This window comes from Anticarsia gemmatalis, chromosome 7 (assembly GCF_050436995.1).
Source record: "Anticarsia gemmatalis isolate Benzon Research Colony breed Stoneville strain chromosome 7, ilAntGemm2 primary, whole genome shotgun sequence".
NCBI classification, from domain to species: Eukaryota; Metazoa; Arthropoda; class Insecta; order Lepidoptera; family Erebidae; genus Anticarsia; species Anticarsia gemmatalis.
The window spans coordinates 2,612,629-2,629,984 of record NC_134751.1 but is presented as its reverse complement, the minus strand read 5'-3'; the positions used below and the strand labels follow the sequence as shown (position 1 = coordinate 2,629,984).

At 35.7% G+C, this 17,356-nt stretch overlaps 1 protein-coding gene across 2 annotated transcripts in view; it reads right to left on the bottom strand.

Annotated features, from left to right (window-relative positions):
- The window catches only part of jing (AE binding protein 2 jing), a 131,521-nt gene extending 116,618 nt beyond the window's left edge, over positions 1 to 14,903 (bottom strand). For both annotated transcript variants that reach the window (XM_076116502.1, XM_076116504.1), the window contains exon 1: positions 14,552 to 14,903. In XM_076116502.1, coding sequence (XP_075972617.1) covers positions 14,552 to 14,871 — 320 coding nt within the window. In that variant the 5' untranslated portion in view covers positions 14,872 to 14,903. The remainder of the gene's footprint in view (positions 1 to 14,551) is intronic.
- Between the last annotated feature and the right edge of the window lie 2,453 nt (positions 14,904 to 17,356).

Genomic DNA, 17,356 nt, shown 5'->3' with positions numbered 1-17,356 from the left:
CGAAAGCGAAATTTAGGTTTAATTTTGCCGCTCCGACTTGCAAAATGTTGAATATTTTCACAAATGTTTATCAAAACAACGTAAGCGAAATCGCAAACAGCAGCAAGTTCATTAAAATTTGTGAGTTCGAAAATATGCAATTTGAATAACAGATTCGGATTAATGAGTAACTTCCACTTTGAAAATACAATGCAAAAAGGGTGAAAACACTAAATTATACAAGCAAATTACTGCCGAGAGCCACCAAAGCAGAAAATATAGCTTTACTTGGGTTAACTTACACTAACAAGCAAGAACTTTGGGAGACAAAAAGCAACTTTTACTAATAAACTTTGTTTGCTGACGTCTCGGAAGTGTTAGTTATGCTTATGACGGTTTATGTGAAAAGCCTCTTCAGCTACACTAGTTTAACTTTAAAAGCATGTAAGCAACGTACGTAAAAGCCTGTAAAAACTACTAATGGTCTTCGTTCCTGGTATATATTTATAAAATAATTTCCATAGCAAACCGTACGCTCAGTTATGACAAAAACTATTGCATGCAAGCATACCTTGACGAGAGCTATGCTAAACGAGAACTCGCAATGTACCCCTTGTATAACGAAGGGGACGACCGAGGAACTCGTAATTATAAACAGGGCGAGGTGAGCAGAGGTGTCGAGATATCGCGATAATATCGAAACGTTTTCGTTTAACGTTGCTGGCGGGTATTTAATCGCGGAATTTAATAAAATGGTCAAGCCGGGCGCGGGGAACGCTGATTTATCGTCCCCGATCGCCGGGAATATCGATATACGGAATTCTACTCGAGAATATCGATCCGAATGTATTTTTAAAGGTTTATCGATTTATTCTCAATGTTTTTGTTGTGAGCAAGAACATACATTTCATAGTGGAACGGATCCAAGTTTTAATTTGAAATGCCGAGTAAAAAATTGCGTTTATATAGCGGCTTGTTTTACCGCAAACGTGAATAATCAACTTCAGTGATCATCTAGAATGTAATCTCGAGAACTATCGAAATAACGAGTTGTGATAACATCTAAATGTATATTGTGGAGGAGTCTGAAGTAATGGCGGTAACACAGTCATTACTGTGGCGGTCGACAGGTGGATAGCTTGAACCATGAACGTCAAATGAAACAGCCACGAGTAGAGCTACTAAATTGTGTATCAAAGTGCATAAAATATTGATAGACAGTATAGACACTGGGTAGTCTGGACGTTTATTCGGCACGTGTCGCTTTTCTGAATAAATCGTTTTGTTACGGTATTATTTCCTGAGACGTGTGGGTTTCTCTTGAGTAACCTGCCTACGGATAAGGCACTTCGATCAATGCGAATATGGCTAGTTTAATTGGCATTAACTGTTTTACGAAACTGTCGATTAGGTGTATTCATTAATTACAACAAGCCCCGTAATTAATTATCAATTTACGTTGTTAAACTCACACAGCTTACACACCCAATAAAAATCTATTTAATTGGTTTGATATTCATGTGATTCGATTCTTTCCAAACTTACTAAGAATTAATATATCATCGTTACATATGTTTAAATCTTATAGTCGAATAGTAATAGGGAGGAAAAAAATTGCACAACTTTTTCCGTGAACGTTTAGAACTACCTAGGGGAAACGTTCTCTCCTTTACAATCCCGTACATTTTTTGTTACTAATCTTAATGGTTACACAAAAAAAATACTGTACCCAGAAAAAAAACAAAATACAACTCAAGTTTTCACACGGCTTTGCTAACATAAAAAACGTATCTTGGTATAATATCGAAATTCATAGTTAATGTTTAAATCGTTGGTTCGGTAATTGTATGCGAAAACTGACAGTTCTGTATAACTATGTAAAGATATGAGATAAGAAATTAATTTAGTAGTTTCATGTTAACGTCTAACGGTGTTATGTTTCGTGGTAATTAACGAATACCTTCGACGCTGTCTCGAGAGGGGGCGAGATGGCAATCGTAAACTTCCATTGAGTAGGCACTGCAGGCAGTGCGTACTATTACCTACTCGAGTTTGTACGCAACGTGAATGTTTGAGCGACCGATATTTAATTTAGTAAGAGCAGTTCGCTTACGAATACTAACGGACTGTCACGTCAGCTCGACAAATGACAATGAGCGTGAAAGAGCAAAATTAAACAATGTTTAAACCCTACACTTTTGGAAATATAAAATGCAAGGGTAGCTCAAGTCCCCTAGTCTGCGTATTTGGGTAAATTACTGATGGAAGCGGTTCAGTTTTTTTTGGAATTGTTTTCGTACCGATCATCTATCATCCCACCTATCATCTGCTGAAACAGATGTCCGTTAATTTTAATGCAATGTCATCTACAATAAATATAATTTACACTTTCTTAAACTTTTGTTATTTTGGTTTTGAAAAACACAATTACTATTACTGACAATGGTTGAATAACAAGGGTTTCACATACAATTTGATCGATTCTCCGCCAAACAATGATGTAAAGAAAAATATTAGCCCCAGTGATGTCCATTGAACGATCCCCTAACAAACGCCCTCTTAGCCGATTGCATCGGAAGCAGTAGAAATGCAGCGGGATTATGCAGCAATCTGCCATCAGAGGGCGCCCCCTCCTCCCTCGAATGTATCGTGTTGCCAGGATTAATTGGTGTTTACCCCCGGACCTCGGGGTAAATATTCTCTCGTATTATATCATGCGAAATTAGACCGATATAATGTCAAATTAATAATACACCGCAACATCCAAACGTACAATTTCATGATTGAAACGGGGACTGGGGATCTTAAGATGAAGGTCGGCTCGTTAATTCAAATTGATAATATAATTTGAGATCACAACATTTTATATAAAATACATTTCTGACGCTCAAAGATAAAACTTGATATGAAAATGCTTGCGAAAACGCCGCCAACTTCAACACTGCATTTGCATGAATATTTTAATCGTTTTTAATTAACTCGTCTTGAAGCTGGCTACGAAGTGCATCACTCGATGTGATTGCTTTATTATTCACACAACAACATATTAATTACTCTGTGTTTTTTATCTTATTACTACGATTTCTGAATCGGGAATGAATGAACAAGATAATCATCAAAGGTTCTGAAAGGCAATAACCATATATCCAACATAGCAATGCCGACGTTGCAATTCGAACATTTTGATATGTATCTGGTATACCTACTTCGATCTTAATTCCAGGCCCTTCTGAACCACATTTTGCAATTCAGTTCACTATCTCTCAATTCAATCATATCCTGTAGTTATCTGATCAATGACCGCGGAACTAGGAGTTATATTCTCCCTACGTACGATCACGTGGTTTACGTAGAAATGTGCCGTTCTGTTTAGTTATAGGAACTAAAAATAATGGTAACATATTAATTTGTTATTTGAAACATCTTATTCTTTAATTATATGGGAATTTGTGAGAATTACCGCTGGCGAGAATTTGTTGCTCACTAAATTATCTACAGAAGTATGTACGAGGAATGCAATTGGACAATACGACGACGTCCGTCTTGATAGATGGGCTCCAATAAATTGTTGACTTAGGTGCTTATATGCGAAGGGCCCTCGAATGCCTTCACGGTCTATGCAATAGATTTGAGTGGTGTATTAGACGCACCCTTTATCGAGGTAAGGTTTTTTGCTTCGGTATTCCTATTTGAAAGCTACTTGAGGAAATGAGTAATGCTTAGTGGAGATTCGCACGATTTATCCCCGACACAAGAAAAAATCATAGAATATTATACATATCATACTCTCATAATAAATATTATTATGTTATTCAAGGGATACGTAACAATTATAACAGACATAACTCACTGTTCAGTCAAGTTCCACTTAACAAGCCTGGCGTTAATGTCTACTACAATGTCACTAGAGACTTTAAAATTAGAACAACATTCCTGTCAAAATAGATAATGCTTCAAATTGCGCACGGGTGCCATTGTATCAAGTTAATGACCAAAGCTTGCTATTAACTATTTCAGACATTTTGATTAGTGTATCGTATTTTGTTCCTTGTTATTTCAAAGTACAAACACATTTCAAAGAACGTCATATCAACTAGATATCATTGAACTATCCAATCATAGTCTAGCATCGTACCCCTAGGTACATTCTCGTCATTCTAAGTCGGAAAGTCGGTGCATCGTGTAACTGCGATTTCCCGACGGGATCCTACAATGGAATTCGGAAGACGTCTCTCATTGTCTGCCTGAACGACATAACCTCAACTATAGACTGAGACTTGCCATAGGTAAAGTCTATTATCTCGATTTCAATTCAGTAAAGGTCAATAACATAAGCTTTATATTTACAGCTCGAAAATAACGTTATTGTTGGACAAAAAGTTGTTTTGGCTAATTTCATCATTCGTCCTTGTTCGTCCTTCACTAAAACTAGACAAAAACAATCACGAAATCGCAGTTTAAATGCAAGGATGACGTAGCGGCGCACGCGTCGCCTCGGGCACAGTATTTGGTAGACTAATCGTTTATAATTTAAATAATAACAAAGGGTACCACCGAATCGACCGCTCCGAATCGCCCAGTCGCTCGCTAATTATAGAAGACGTACAACTAACCCTAACATTTTGTAATCGGTATTTAAATTTTTAATGGCCATAATTGACAAGGATCAGTATTACATGAATCAAAATTCTAAGGATAAACACTTAGTGGGAGTTCTACTGAGAAAGATGCTTATCATGTTCTTTCGAAACAAAGAGATAGTTGACCATTAAAAGTAGTTCGTGACATGTGTACGAGTCAATTACAGCACGCGTGGGCAGTGAGCAGTTGTACGCTGTAATATGGAAGCTACAAAGTTCTTAAACGATGTTTCATTTAAAGCTTGGATAAGGTATTTTACGAGGTACGATAAATTGTGTCAAATGTCAAAGGTGAAAGAGACTGCGACGCAGAAGCAGGTGTGTCCCGCGCGTATGAAGGCAGCTGCGTCGCACTGTCGCTGTTACAAGAAAATACCTCATCAAAATAAAATTGCTATAGACTATCGACTTTTATACGATGAAAAATAATTACAGCAATAACGGAAGGTACAAATATAAAACTTATTTAATTGACTTGACCTCAACGAAAAACAAAGGATACAGATTCTGAGAATACGTGAGAATAGTACCTCCATGAATTCGATGTGCTCAAAAAACTGAAGAACTATAATCCTACAGGCAGACCGTCTCGAATCATTTGGCTATTAAATTCTTTAGTACCCAAATCAGAAACAATTGATAAGTTTTTATTGATATAGCCCACGCACGAGAACATTATTTTGACATTACACTAACAAACTTGAACACAAAACGAAAAACAAACTATTTTAGAAGAAAAATGGAGACTTGCTATTGTCTCTACGGACGCAGTGACAAATAAAGAAAACATTCTAAGCGAGTGACCGAGCATCCGGTTGGGAAAACCTCCAATAATTTGCCGTAAAGGGCAATTATAAAAATTCATCACACGTCGGATCTTTGTTACACTCATCGCATATTTTTCCACTCAATAAAAACGTCCATAATTCGAAGGTACAAACAAGAACCTTTCTCTTTTTAAAACAAACTTCCGAAGATGCATTCTGTTTTATCTAAACAAAGTGCGTTGCTTAGATAGGAGCTCCCAACGCGGTGTGTTTTCTCATTTAAACGTTTCACAGGTCCGACATCATCCTCACGTACGGGTCCGGTCACTTAGAGCGGTCCGGCGAGCCAGCCGATAATTGCATTAGCGGGGAACCAGTTTGTACATCACATGCCCTTTGACTGCACTGATTCTTTCTGACGTGTAAGATGAGAAATGCTCAGTGTTGGTGTAAAACTGATAACTTGTGTTCATAGGCCAGCCCTAATCATTGCCCTAAATAACGTTCGCGCTAACAAGTATACGCGCGTACAAATGACTCCGAATTTAACACAATGGCACCCAATTAAGGCTTGCTTAATATGGTTAGGTTTTATTTTATTTTTTTCTTTAAAATGACAGAAAATCCTATTGGAAAACTTGGTTAATACAATTGACGGATGCAAGCCTGTAATAATTAACTGTATCAAAATAATATGCTGTAAATTCCAATACAACAGCAAATATCAATCGGTATTCCTGTATGGGAAGGATGTGGTTCCCCTGTTCGATAACACTCATTAATCACGCAATTAAATACCATGAAATATGTGCAAATGAGTTCCGCACAGCCGCTTCAGACAAAAACTTGATAAAACTTTTCCTGTTTCTGTTTATTTTTCTCGTGTTACAATTTGTTACCGTCAATTACATCGCTATAAAAATGGATCTGTTTGAAACGTCCAATATATTTCAACACCTTATTCGTAGTTACAATAGTGACATTAATCAACGCATGTCAGTGGAAGTAATTCTTGTATGTTATTCGCAAATACATCTTAGAAACGAAGAGAGAACAATAAGTTAAATGAAAACATTGCTTGCTTTAAAGGGATTGCAAGTGGTCGTCTATATTTCAGTCCGTGGGTAAACAAACACATAGATATTGGCTGATAGGTCGGTATTTCCAAGGTTGTTTACATTCCACGTTCACCGAGCCTAGACTTGCGTGCATAGACTTCGCTTGAACTATACGTTTTAACATCACTTGTAATGTAGGTGTACCGTTATGGGAGACATTTATGCAAACAAAATACTATTAAGAATAAAATACATTTACTATTGATATAATTTATCTCTCGAGTTTTAACGTAAGTGAAATACAAAAAATATTTGTAAAATTATATAAAGATATTTACGATCTCTAGGAGTCTACCAGTGTTATAAAGACCTGAAGATTGTAAAAGATTCCAGCTCTAACTGTAAATGTCATCATAATTGAAGCTCGGATCGTACGTGCTTTAGTGTTCGTAGTTTGTTAAAGTTAGTTGGAGCCAATTTGCTAGCTTTTGTTAAAATACACTGTACTAGTAGGACAGTTGTTGCAATCATTGAATTCCGGTTAATTTGTAATTACTGTATGAATTTCTTATACTTTTATTGTAATTTTACAGCTTTTTGTTTATAGCCAAAATTTCACGGCAATATACAGAAATTCTTTGTCCTGTCACCGCATTTTCATATGCTTTACGGGTGGCGGTAAAATGCGCGTCAAAAGTCGAACAATAAAAATATAAATAAACAATAATGAAAGTTGAACGACCAGAGCGTTGATGACTCATTTTCTACCTGACCGGACTTGTGTCGTTTTATTACGAACTTGGTCAAAAAAATAACTTGTCTGTGATGATCACTAAGAGAGGAATTCCGTATCATCTCCGGCGATACTTGTTACTTGTTCTTGGGTTTACTGTTTATAAGGATTTTAGTTCCGTGTTGGTGAGCATTATTCTTCTGTAGACATTGAAACTATAACTGCATAATATTTACATTTCCGTGCTAGTGGATGTAACATACATTCAAAGTGGCATAGAACAGGTTTAAATTTGGAAGATATGTAGTTTTCTTAATTCTTAACAGAATAACATAAATTGGGTACTTTTTGCAGTTATCATAAACATAAAAACATAGACAGAAAAACAGTGAACCTCTCGTGAGTCCTAACTACGGACTTTTTTAAATGCAGCCAATCCCTTATTCCAATAAACATAAATCCTGCTTCGGATTTTAAAACTACAATTTCCAATTCCGATGCTTTTCTGATCGTTAAGTTTTTACTTGCATTCTACAAGGTCTTAAACTAAAAGTCGAACTGTTTGGAAATTCAAATCAAATCACATCCAGTGTTCCTGAGCCCATAAGTCGGGGCATGCGCAGCGGCCGCGGGCCAATGCGCCCGCGCACGCTTCTAATGACAGAGGGGTAAGAGGAGAGAGGGAAGGGACCAACCGGTCGCGGGATGTGCCGAGGTAGGTAGCCGTGCACAGGGCTTGTACTCAGCTGATTGCGTATAAAATATCAGCTGATTTATACATTTCATCAAACGATAGAAGTTTTTTCTTCTTACTTCTTATAATTACAAAATTTCCTTCATTAATTTCACAAAAAAAATTTTACCGCTTGGTCACATAAAGTTCTAGTTTAGCATTGTATTTTTATTTCTGGTAGCAGACGTTTAATGGTACCTAACTGCAATCAAACTTTAGCCACCATAAGTCACGCTTAGTCTCCACGCGATTTTAACATTACTTTCATTCACCCTTTGAAATAAAGTTGGAGTATTTAAAGTTACAGCGAGTATTGGTATCGTAAACAGCAACATACCGCAGCGCGTCCGGGAACCCGTTCGCTGTCCCCCGGTACGCCCGGTTAGAACTCCTAACTTTTTTATTTTTCTGCTCACCCTTTGTGGCTTAGGCTCGCGTGAATGCCCTACTACCTACCGATCCGGCAACAAAACTTTGTTCCTTTTCTAAGGTGCTACAACGTCACTGTTCAAACTTTCGCGCCAAGTTTACTGCTTGAAACTTGCTTTTGCTTCTTTTTCATTTCTTTTAAGCTTAATAAAAAAACGTCTAAGATAGTCTAGCGGCGTAATTTGAGCTTAAGTCATAGACCCCGCGTTCAAAACTCAAGACTTTAGAATGCTAAGCGTATAAACCTGATTTTCGATTTTGGAATTTTGCCAAACGACACTTGGATTACTTCGTAGACGGTACAGTCGTGTTATTTCATTCTAAGAAATCCTTTAGCAAAAGGAATGTTTATAGGGCTAATGAAAAATACGTATAAGCCAGCTGACAGTCTTAATGTGTCGTTAGACGTACTTAGTATAATTTTCTACTGGAATTAATGATCATGTCTTGTTCAATAACAATAAATTATAGATTCATATTATGGATGCATTTATTCGCAGCAAGAACTAAGAACGGAATGCTATCTGGTTTTTTTCATCAGATCATGTAAACAAGGGTGCTTTTTTTCGATATTTAATTTTGTTTTTCTTGTAAATAAATACTCACGTCATTGGTTTTGTGATAAAGGTAACTAAGTCGCGAATTAGATTTATGCGTGGGATATTTTTTGGCAAGAATCTAAAGTATAGATTTGTTAAGAGTTTATCAATAAATTAAAAACACTGACCATTATCTGAACTTTTTCTATCATACAGAAGTAAATAATTCCCGTGTTCTAGAAATTCATAATGTTTCTAATACTTTTATCAAATAGCGGATTCTGGTAACTAAAACGTAATACTAGTCCACAGTAACACTCAAGTATGACGCGATAAACACTCGGTGGTTCAAGTGTCGCTTATCGATTATATTGAACCCTTTTATCTGCAGATAACGACTAAAAACGATAACCTACACGCTTTCAACATGGTTTACAATTTGTAAATACACTGAATATTTGTTAGTAAATGCCATATTCATTATATTTTTTGAAATCGGTATAATAATGAGTGGGATTATACTTTATACTAGTCTAGACGTGACATAAAAGTGAGATACTATCTGTATTGGGTTATATATTTGTCTCTGTTCCACTTTCAGTCATTTAAATGTGCTGTCCTACTTCCGAGTGTTGTCTTAATCCAATAATTAGGAAAAAACGTGTTTGGAATCAACGTTATCGATAAGAAATACGATAAATAAGTACGTCCAACAGTTTTACAGAAAGTTTAGTGATTCTTCTATTTATAACGCCGACAACATTTAAATTACAAGTTTCAATGTTACCGAAAGTAAAGTGAATTTTAAATAATCGTGTAGTAAATTCTAGTACATTTTATTAGCGTTTCGTTGTAAATGTAGTATTACGTATACGATCACATGTGAACAGCGTGTCATTATTTACAAACTATTACGTGGCTTATCAGTGTGAGTGTGTACGTCATTCGCATACCTTCCAAATTATCAGTATCGAGTCGAACTTTGTATTCACTAACTAGATTCGCGAGACCACACACTGGTTTATCGAGCCCTAGTTAACTAGATAAAGAAGAATATAGACCAAATATTTTTGAACGTATTCTTAAATAATTTTATTACGATTTATGAGAAGTATAAAGGTATTGAAGGAAGAAAGTAACCACTATTAAGACAAAACAAACCCAAGTTTTAATATTCTTGTCTGCTTAATTGTTTACTGTTACCTATATACCAATGTTTGTGCCACCTTTTGTTTTGTTAATTGTAATTTAAAAATGTCACATCATTCTATCCATTCATTATAACCTTGTACAGATCTTAAGAGGTACAAACAACATAATAAGTAATTAAGATGATAAAACCATACTGCATCCAATTGCATTATAAATAACTTAATACGAGTGCGTTATACAACTAGGTGCATCTCAGTTCAGCAACCTTTGATAATACTTATGTCAACAAATACTTGTTGCGCTGATTACAATAATTAAACATATACAATGAGATAACATTATATATCGTATAGAGAATAAGCTTTCTTTTACGATCAACGCATCGCAAATATCGGCTTTAATGCGATTAAAGAGGGCTGATTGATAAAGACATGCCAACTTTCAAACCAGTTTCAAAGTCATTATCGATATTTATAATTATTTATCACTATCGATGTAGAAAATTGTTAAGCGCCTGAAGTATTTCCTAAAGAAATGTTTTAAGTCGTTTTAAATGTCAGACGCTCGATACGAAGACAACTCGATGGTATCGAAAGTTCGCATTCGCGCTACAGGTTACGATGGCACCGTACCGAACGATTATGTGTGTCATTGATGCGACGCGTGTCACTAATCACGCGACGGTAATAGCAATCATCGACAATCGATCAACGGGCTTAAGTAATGATGCGATAAATATCTGCATATACGAGATGAGCTCTGCAAGTCGAAGGACATGTAAAAAGTGGTCGCCGTACTCGAGACTGCCAGGTCAAAGACCTTTTTATAGCGTGAACGACACAAGTTATTTTGTAACACAGAATAAAGCTTGTTATCTGTACATTTATCTATCACTACAAAACATTAAGGAAACTGTTTATAAAATTGATTAAATAAAGCACATGTACACAACCTGCATGTTGAATAATCATTATTATAATTTATAATTATATAATAAACTTTTAGTATATCGCTCTGATGTAATTGGTTTGCAAATTATATGCACGCACGCCCTAAGTGTCTATCTTTCATGAATTATACAGGCTTTTTGCATGTAAATGAAGCATAAGTGTTTAAAATATCAAAATATAAATTGTTGGTACAACTTGCACTTGTTACATGCCACTTTACTTGATATCAGGCTCTAAAAATACAGTATAGTTGAACATATTATCACTATATACATTTTATATTAGAGAATCGCAAATATTGTACTGTTTCTATGTACGGCAAGAGGAACTAACCTAGGATGACAAAATGACCATTCGTTTTAAATTGGCAAAATAATAAACTTTTTCAGTTACCCTGACAGTGATCCTGAGTAATTTTTGCCTCAATGACACATTTGTTAAAACTCTAATAATGATCAAATAAGAGTCAAAAACAATTACAAAACAATCATAGTATCAAACTATCAAAGACAAGGCAATCGCACCGCGCCCGACCGCACCTAAATTCATACGAACACGTCGCCTAACGTTATCACCAAGTAATGGGTGACCCACATATCACCACTTAACTGACACTATCTAACTGTGGTATCGTACCAACTAAATCGTTCATAACTAAGTAAATTAAGCAATAGACATTGTTACACTGAATTTAATATTATATAGTGTACAGCTCGCGAAGTTTCGATACAATCGTATCGAGTGATTGACATTTGGTCGATACCATAAAATATATTTTGCAGTAAATAAAGGGACTGTGTGAATTTCCATATTAAATTCAACCAATTGTTATTCATTAGTAAACTTACGATTTACGAATGACGTGCGTTCCCCTACTGTTCACTTTTAAATTAGAACTTTAGAACCCAGCTTAGGGTATGTAAGTCGCAGGGAATTCGCACAATGCCTAATGAGTAAGCAGTTGTACTATTTTGTTCAAGACTTTATTGCTACGTATTATCAAATTTCTACATGATTTGGTTGTAATGGTCTATCAAATCGAATCTAGTTTACATAAAGGCAAAATAAAATCCACCAAAAAAACAAAACCAAACCTAATTAAATGCAAACAGGCTCAATTACAAACTTTGATGCGCGGATTTCCATTTAATTATAGTCTGGTACTGTTTTAGACCCATTTTATATTAATTGTAAATGGTCTGGTGTACGATACTAAGTGAATCTAATTCGAATCATATTTTAGCTCATTTAGTTTACAAAGTCCTAATGCGATTTCCAAACAGATATTTAACATAATCCGGTTTGCCCTCCAACCATAATATTGTATGTGGACAAAAGCCATATTTATACTTGGACCATTGTAATAATACAATAATTATTATTACTAAGAAATATCGTACGTTGAACAGTCCACTTTTGCCACACTACTCGGCACTTGTCATGTAAAGGGGTGGTCTATTCATAGTCGAGTCGACACGGCGAAATGAAACGTAACTCATAAAACTAAGACGTGTGTATGGCCATGGGAATGGGTATACCGTCGTTATGAACGTGAATGTGCTGTACATGTCACAGTGATTAATTGATTTAGAAGGGCTTTCATCATTTTCGATGGTACTTTCACCAACTGCAACTAAAACAATGTCTTTTTACATGCCTCCAAACCTCTTCTTTAGTCAGCAAAAGCAATATTAAAATTTACAAAAAAATTAAATTCTTCTGCAATAAACCAAATAATTGTTATCCAATATAATAGTTTGTTATGTGTTTCAAAATAACAATTCAATTTAAGGTATAGGTGTTATGAGTCACTGTATAAAAAATTGTATCACTTATTGCCTCATTTATCAAAATTTTCTAACAGATATTATCAAAGGTTTTCCCTCTTAGGTAATTTTACAATTAGGTAAGTATGTGATAATGTTATCAATTGTCTTAGTCATGTTATTAACTTTACAATAAGTATACAATTTCAAATAGCACCTGTATATTATTACTTCCACAGAATATGATTTTAATGCATGACTGTTGAAAAACATTACGTACAATTAATTAAAAAAAGATAACACCTTTATATTATGCGTATTACAGTAACGTCAATTAGCATCACATAAGAAATATAACTAAATATGTTATGTTATCAATGACCAATAACGGTAATTAAATTTTTCCTATGTTATTTTCTGTTTCAATGCTTCATTGAATGTTGGGTATTGAAAATTGTCACTTCAATAACACTTATCAATTTACAACTTTATGAATGAATTTATTGTTTGACAATATAATAAATGTTAATGTTCTTCAAGACATCCTGTTTAAGTCTCACAGTGACTAGGTAATACCGCATTCTGATAACAGAATCAACACGGTTGATATGATCTAAACGCAAAAGACAAAAGAGATTACATTTTTTATCATATCTCGTGACAAAATGTTACGTCAGACAATGATAATGACCAAAGTTTACCTTGATATTAAAATGAAGTCAAGTTCAATATAATGTTTTGTTATACATATGATTATTTTTTGTACACACATTACATTTTTCATGTTTCTATGGAAACTTTTGAAGGAAGCACCAAATAAATAAAATTGCTTTGGGGCTATGGAACACTACCCTGCAGCAAATGTATTTATTATTATAGATTATACATAGAATATTTGGTAATTATTGACAAACAGCTAAAGAATAAACAAAGTTTATGATGCATTATATTACAAGCATATCTTTTTCTTAAATGAAGATCTACCATCACTTTATCAGTAGAGTTCAATGCTTAGTGCATAACATAAACCTACATAGCACTATCTATCTCTATGAGCTGTAACATGCAACATTCATAAGAGTATTATGATAGCATCAAATTATGTCACACAAGTTATCATACCTAAAGTGTGACTAACATTAACAGGTGTGTGTTTAGCTATTTAACATACATACGTAGATATTGTGATTTTTACTATGTTAACATATGAATACAATCTACAAATTGCGTAATTATATTCGCAATTGAGATAATAAAGTTTTTCGCACTTCTTTCCAGACAACTATCGCGAGAATCACAAACTTTACGACTAAAAGATTGTGAGAAAAGTTTTAAAGTGGATGTTTGTACTTTTACTGTTAGCAACTGCTAATTAAAAGTCAAGGTTATTATTTTTGGCAGCTAACTACGATGTACTGAGGATGTAGCGATTTATAAGATTTACTGGCAATTAGATAATACCGACACCATGTAACAGAGATGTTATCTCTGTGTAAGTTATCACGTTCACTCGTTACGCCTTCTTATGAGCATCCAAATATCTTACTAGTTTTTATTAGTCTACAATTCAAATGGTAATATCTACATCGGTCCGCGGCAGCGCGGCTCAGCATTCTATTCCGAGGGCGTTCAACCGAATTCAAGTGGCTTAGCAACACCCAAAGTTTTTCACAATGGCCATGACATCGAAATCAAACAGCCTCCGGTCACTGGAGCATTGACTCTCGAGAGCATCGCAGCCGCAAACAAACTTACGAAACAGACGCAGGCGCACGTTTTGCTAACTTAAATGCACACCGACTCACCTGTCAGATGACTCGGAGCTGTCGTATCTGTCGATACATCTCTTCTTCCTGTCGTCGCCATCCACAGTGCTCGCACCAGACGATTTTCGGGAATACGTTCCGACGTCCGCCGCGCGCTTCGCGGCCACGCCGCGCGTATCACTTTTCTCACACGATTCACTCGTTTTCAGTTCCCTGTAGAACGATAACTTTACACTATCGCCGTCAAATGTTTCGCCACTACACTTTTTTGTGTCACCAAGTCCTTTATCGGGCGCGGAAAAAGTTAAATCGTTCATTTGTTTCGGGCCGGCGCGGTCCTCGGGCGACCCATCCGCCATCTTTGAGCGCACGAGTGTTTTGTCGCGAGTTTCCGTGCGACGCCACGGCCAGCATGGGCGCTGGTGTCGCGCACTGCAGGCGCGGGGCGCGGCGAGGGGCGGCGTGACGTCACGGCGGCTGCGCGGCCGCGGGGGCAGAGCGCGGTGACGTAAGGACTCCGCCCCGTGCATGTGCAGGGCCGCTGTCATTGGCCGCGCGTTACGCAACGCGCGAGCCTATTCAAATACCAACGCGAGAAGGGAGCGTAGGACTCGGCGGCGATAGGGACAGGCCCATCCCAGCCCTTGCCCTAACGTAACAAATAATGCACGTAATGCCGGTGCACACACGCGCGCATGCCGCACGCCGAACGCCGCGAGCCGTGATCACACTAACTCGTCACTCGCACTCTGACTTCTAACAAGTGCATCCAAATTAATGACAAGGCACACCCTTTATCGTTATGAAGATAATCATAATATCTGATATCATATCAACTAACAATAGTCATGCTTTTATAGCAAAATTATAAAACACTATACTTACTTAGGCACCTAATTATTAATAAAATTAATACACTATACACTATACTACACTTGCATTGTAGGTAGGTACTAAGTACAGACTTACCTACCCACAGTGCCCACGCAATGATCCATCCCATTTATTGGTTCTGAAGTCTACGCACTCCTACCTGACAACTTTATCTCAAGTGTGTAGGTATTGAGTGCTGGCAATACTTCGCAGTAATATTACAAAAAAAAAACTTAATACATTAATATGATTGGTTTGGGGGTTAAAATTAGCTTGCACTGTAGGTAAGTTGTTATGAACTTTGGAAGCTGAAATAAAGATAATTAAGGGACATAATGAGTAATTAATTTAATTAACTACTAGGTACCTACCTCTTGTTATTACAAAAATTTAAAAAATACTCAGTTGTTTGTTCACATAATTAAATCACAAAAACATTAAAGTAATTTAAATATTAAGTACTAATTTGTACCTATTTAATTGGTAGGTATACTTAAGCAAAATATTATCCATTAATCGCAAATTCATACCTCATAGATATTAGTTATCTAGGCAGGTTGGTTCTAAGCACGATATCTACATTTTCTCTACAATAAATTTTATTAGGCATTTGTGGATAGGTAGGTACACACATAATTACCTAAATGCACAGGCTACAGTTTCATGAAGATAAAAGAAGTAAGGATACACCTACTTCTACTGTAAGCGAATAACATTAGATACTTGACCATAAATAATGGCATCAAAAAGTAAAGTAAAAGTTCTCTTGCTGCGTTCTTCTTCACAAGTAGGTAGGTAGTTAAGTACCTACTTTAACTAATTAATCAACTCAGACATGTTGTATTTTTTTTAAATAACAACATTTATAAGTTCATACTTAATTATTTTTCGAAAATAGATCAATCATATTGCAAACAAACCCAGTTTCAAAATCAATTCAAACTTTTTCTATAGGTAGATCTACAGAATAATCGCCGAGCGACACTTAACGATTGGACCCTGTATAAATTACAGTAAAATAAACAAAGAATTCTAATAAAGTCCTTATTTCTTAAACTTACGGTATATATTTCCTTGCATATTATCAGACAAACTGTTACAAACCCCTGCTTTCCTGAACTATGGCTGTCTCTTTCGCACGATATCAGCTGATTTCCCGCCCAAAATGAGACATAGAGACATAGAACTCTACGATTTGATAGAAGTTACTACCACAGATAACTACCTACCTGATGTTGAAACAATTTTGACCAATCTAAATGCTGCTTGACCAAATTTTTTTGAAAGATTATTTGCGATATGGTTACTTTTTGATTATTATTCTTTTTTCTAATTAGCATCCAATTCTCTAATTTCCTGGGTAGCATTTTTCGAGCTGAGCTTTGGTAAGGGTTATTATCTAAGTGATTTTTATTTTACTGAGATGCGATGATACGTCGATTGTATTACAATTCCTTTTGATGCAAAAGTTGAATCCTTTTGGTACAGCGCGCGCATCCACATTTTTTTTTCGTATAGGTAGGTAACTACACAACATTCATATTTATTTTTAAAATTTAACAGATGTCATAGTTAAATTGTTTTATTTTCTGTGATAACAGTATTAGAAACTTACGTAGGTACTTATCAGGTACCTACATAGAAAATTTTACATGGAACTACTTATTATGTAAGTACTTATGACCGAACATTAAATTTGTTAAAGTGAAGGCGAAAGCAGGACAGCACGTTTATTTTACCGGGAGCGAAAAAGAGACTAGTTAATGGTGCATTTTTATCGTGTCCTTATTATGGTTTGTTACATTTTTATAACATGTTATTGAAATTTATTTTGTCTTCATGGAGTATTAAGGAAATAACTTGTAGTTTTTTTATGTAGTGATAGAAAATTAAGAGAAAAAACGAATAAAGTTACGAGAAAAAAGCACAAAGCAATGTGCATTGTATTAATTAATGTTTTTTTAAGTAAGT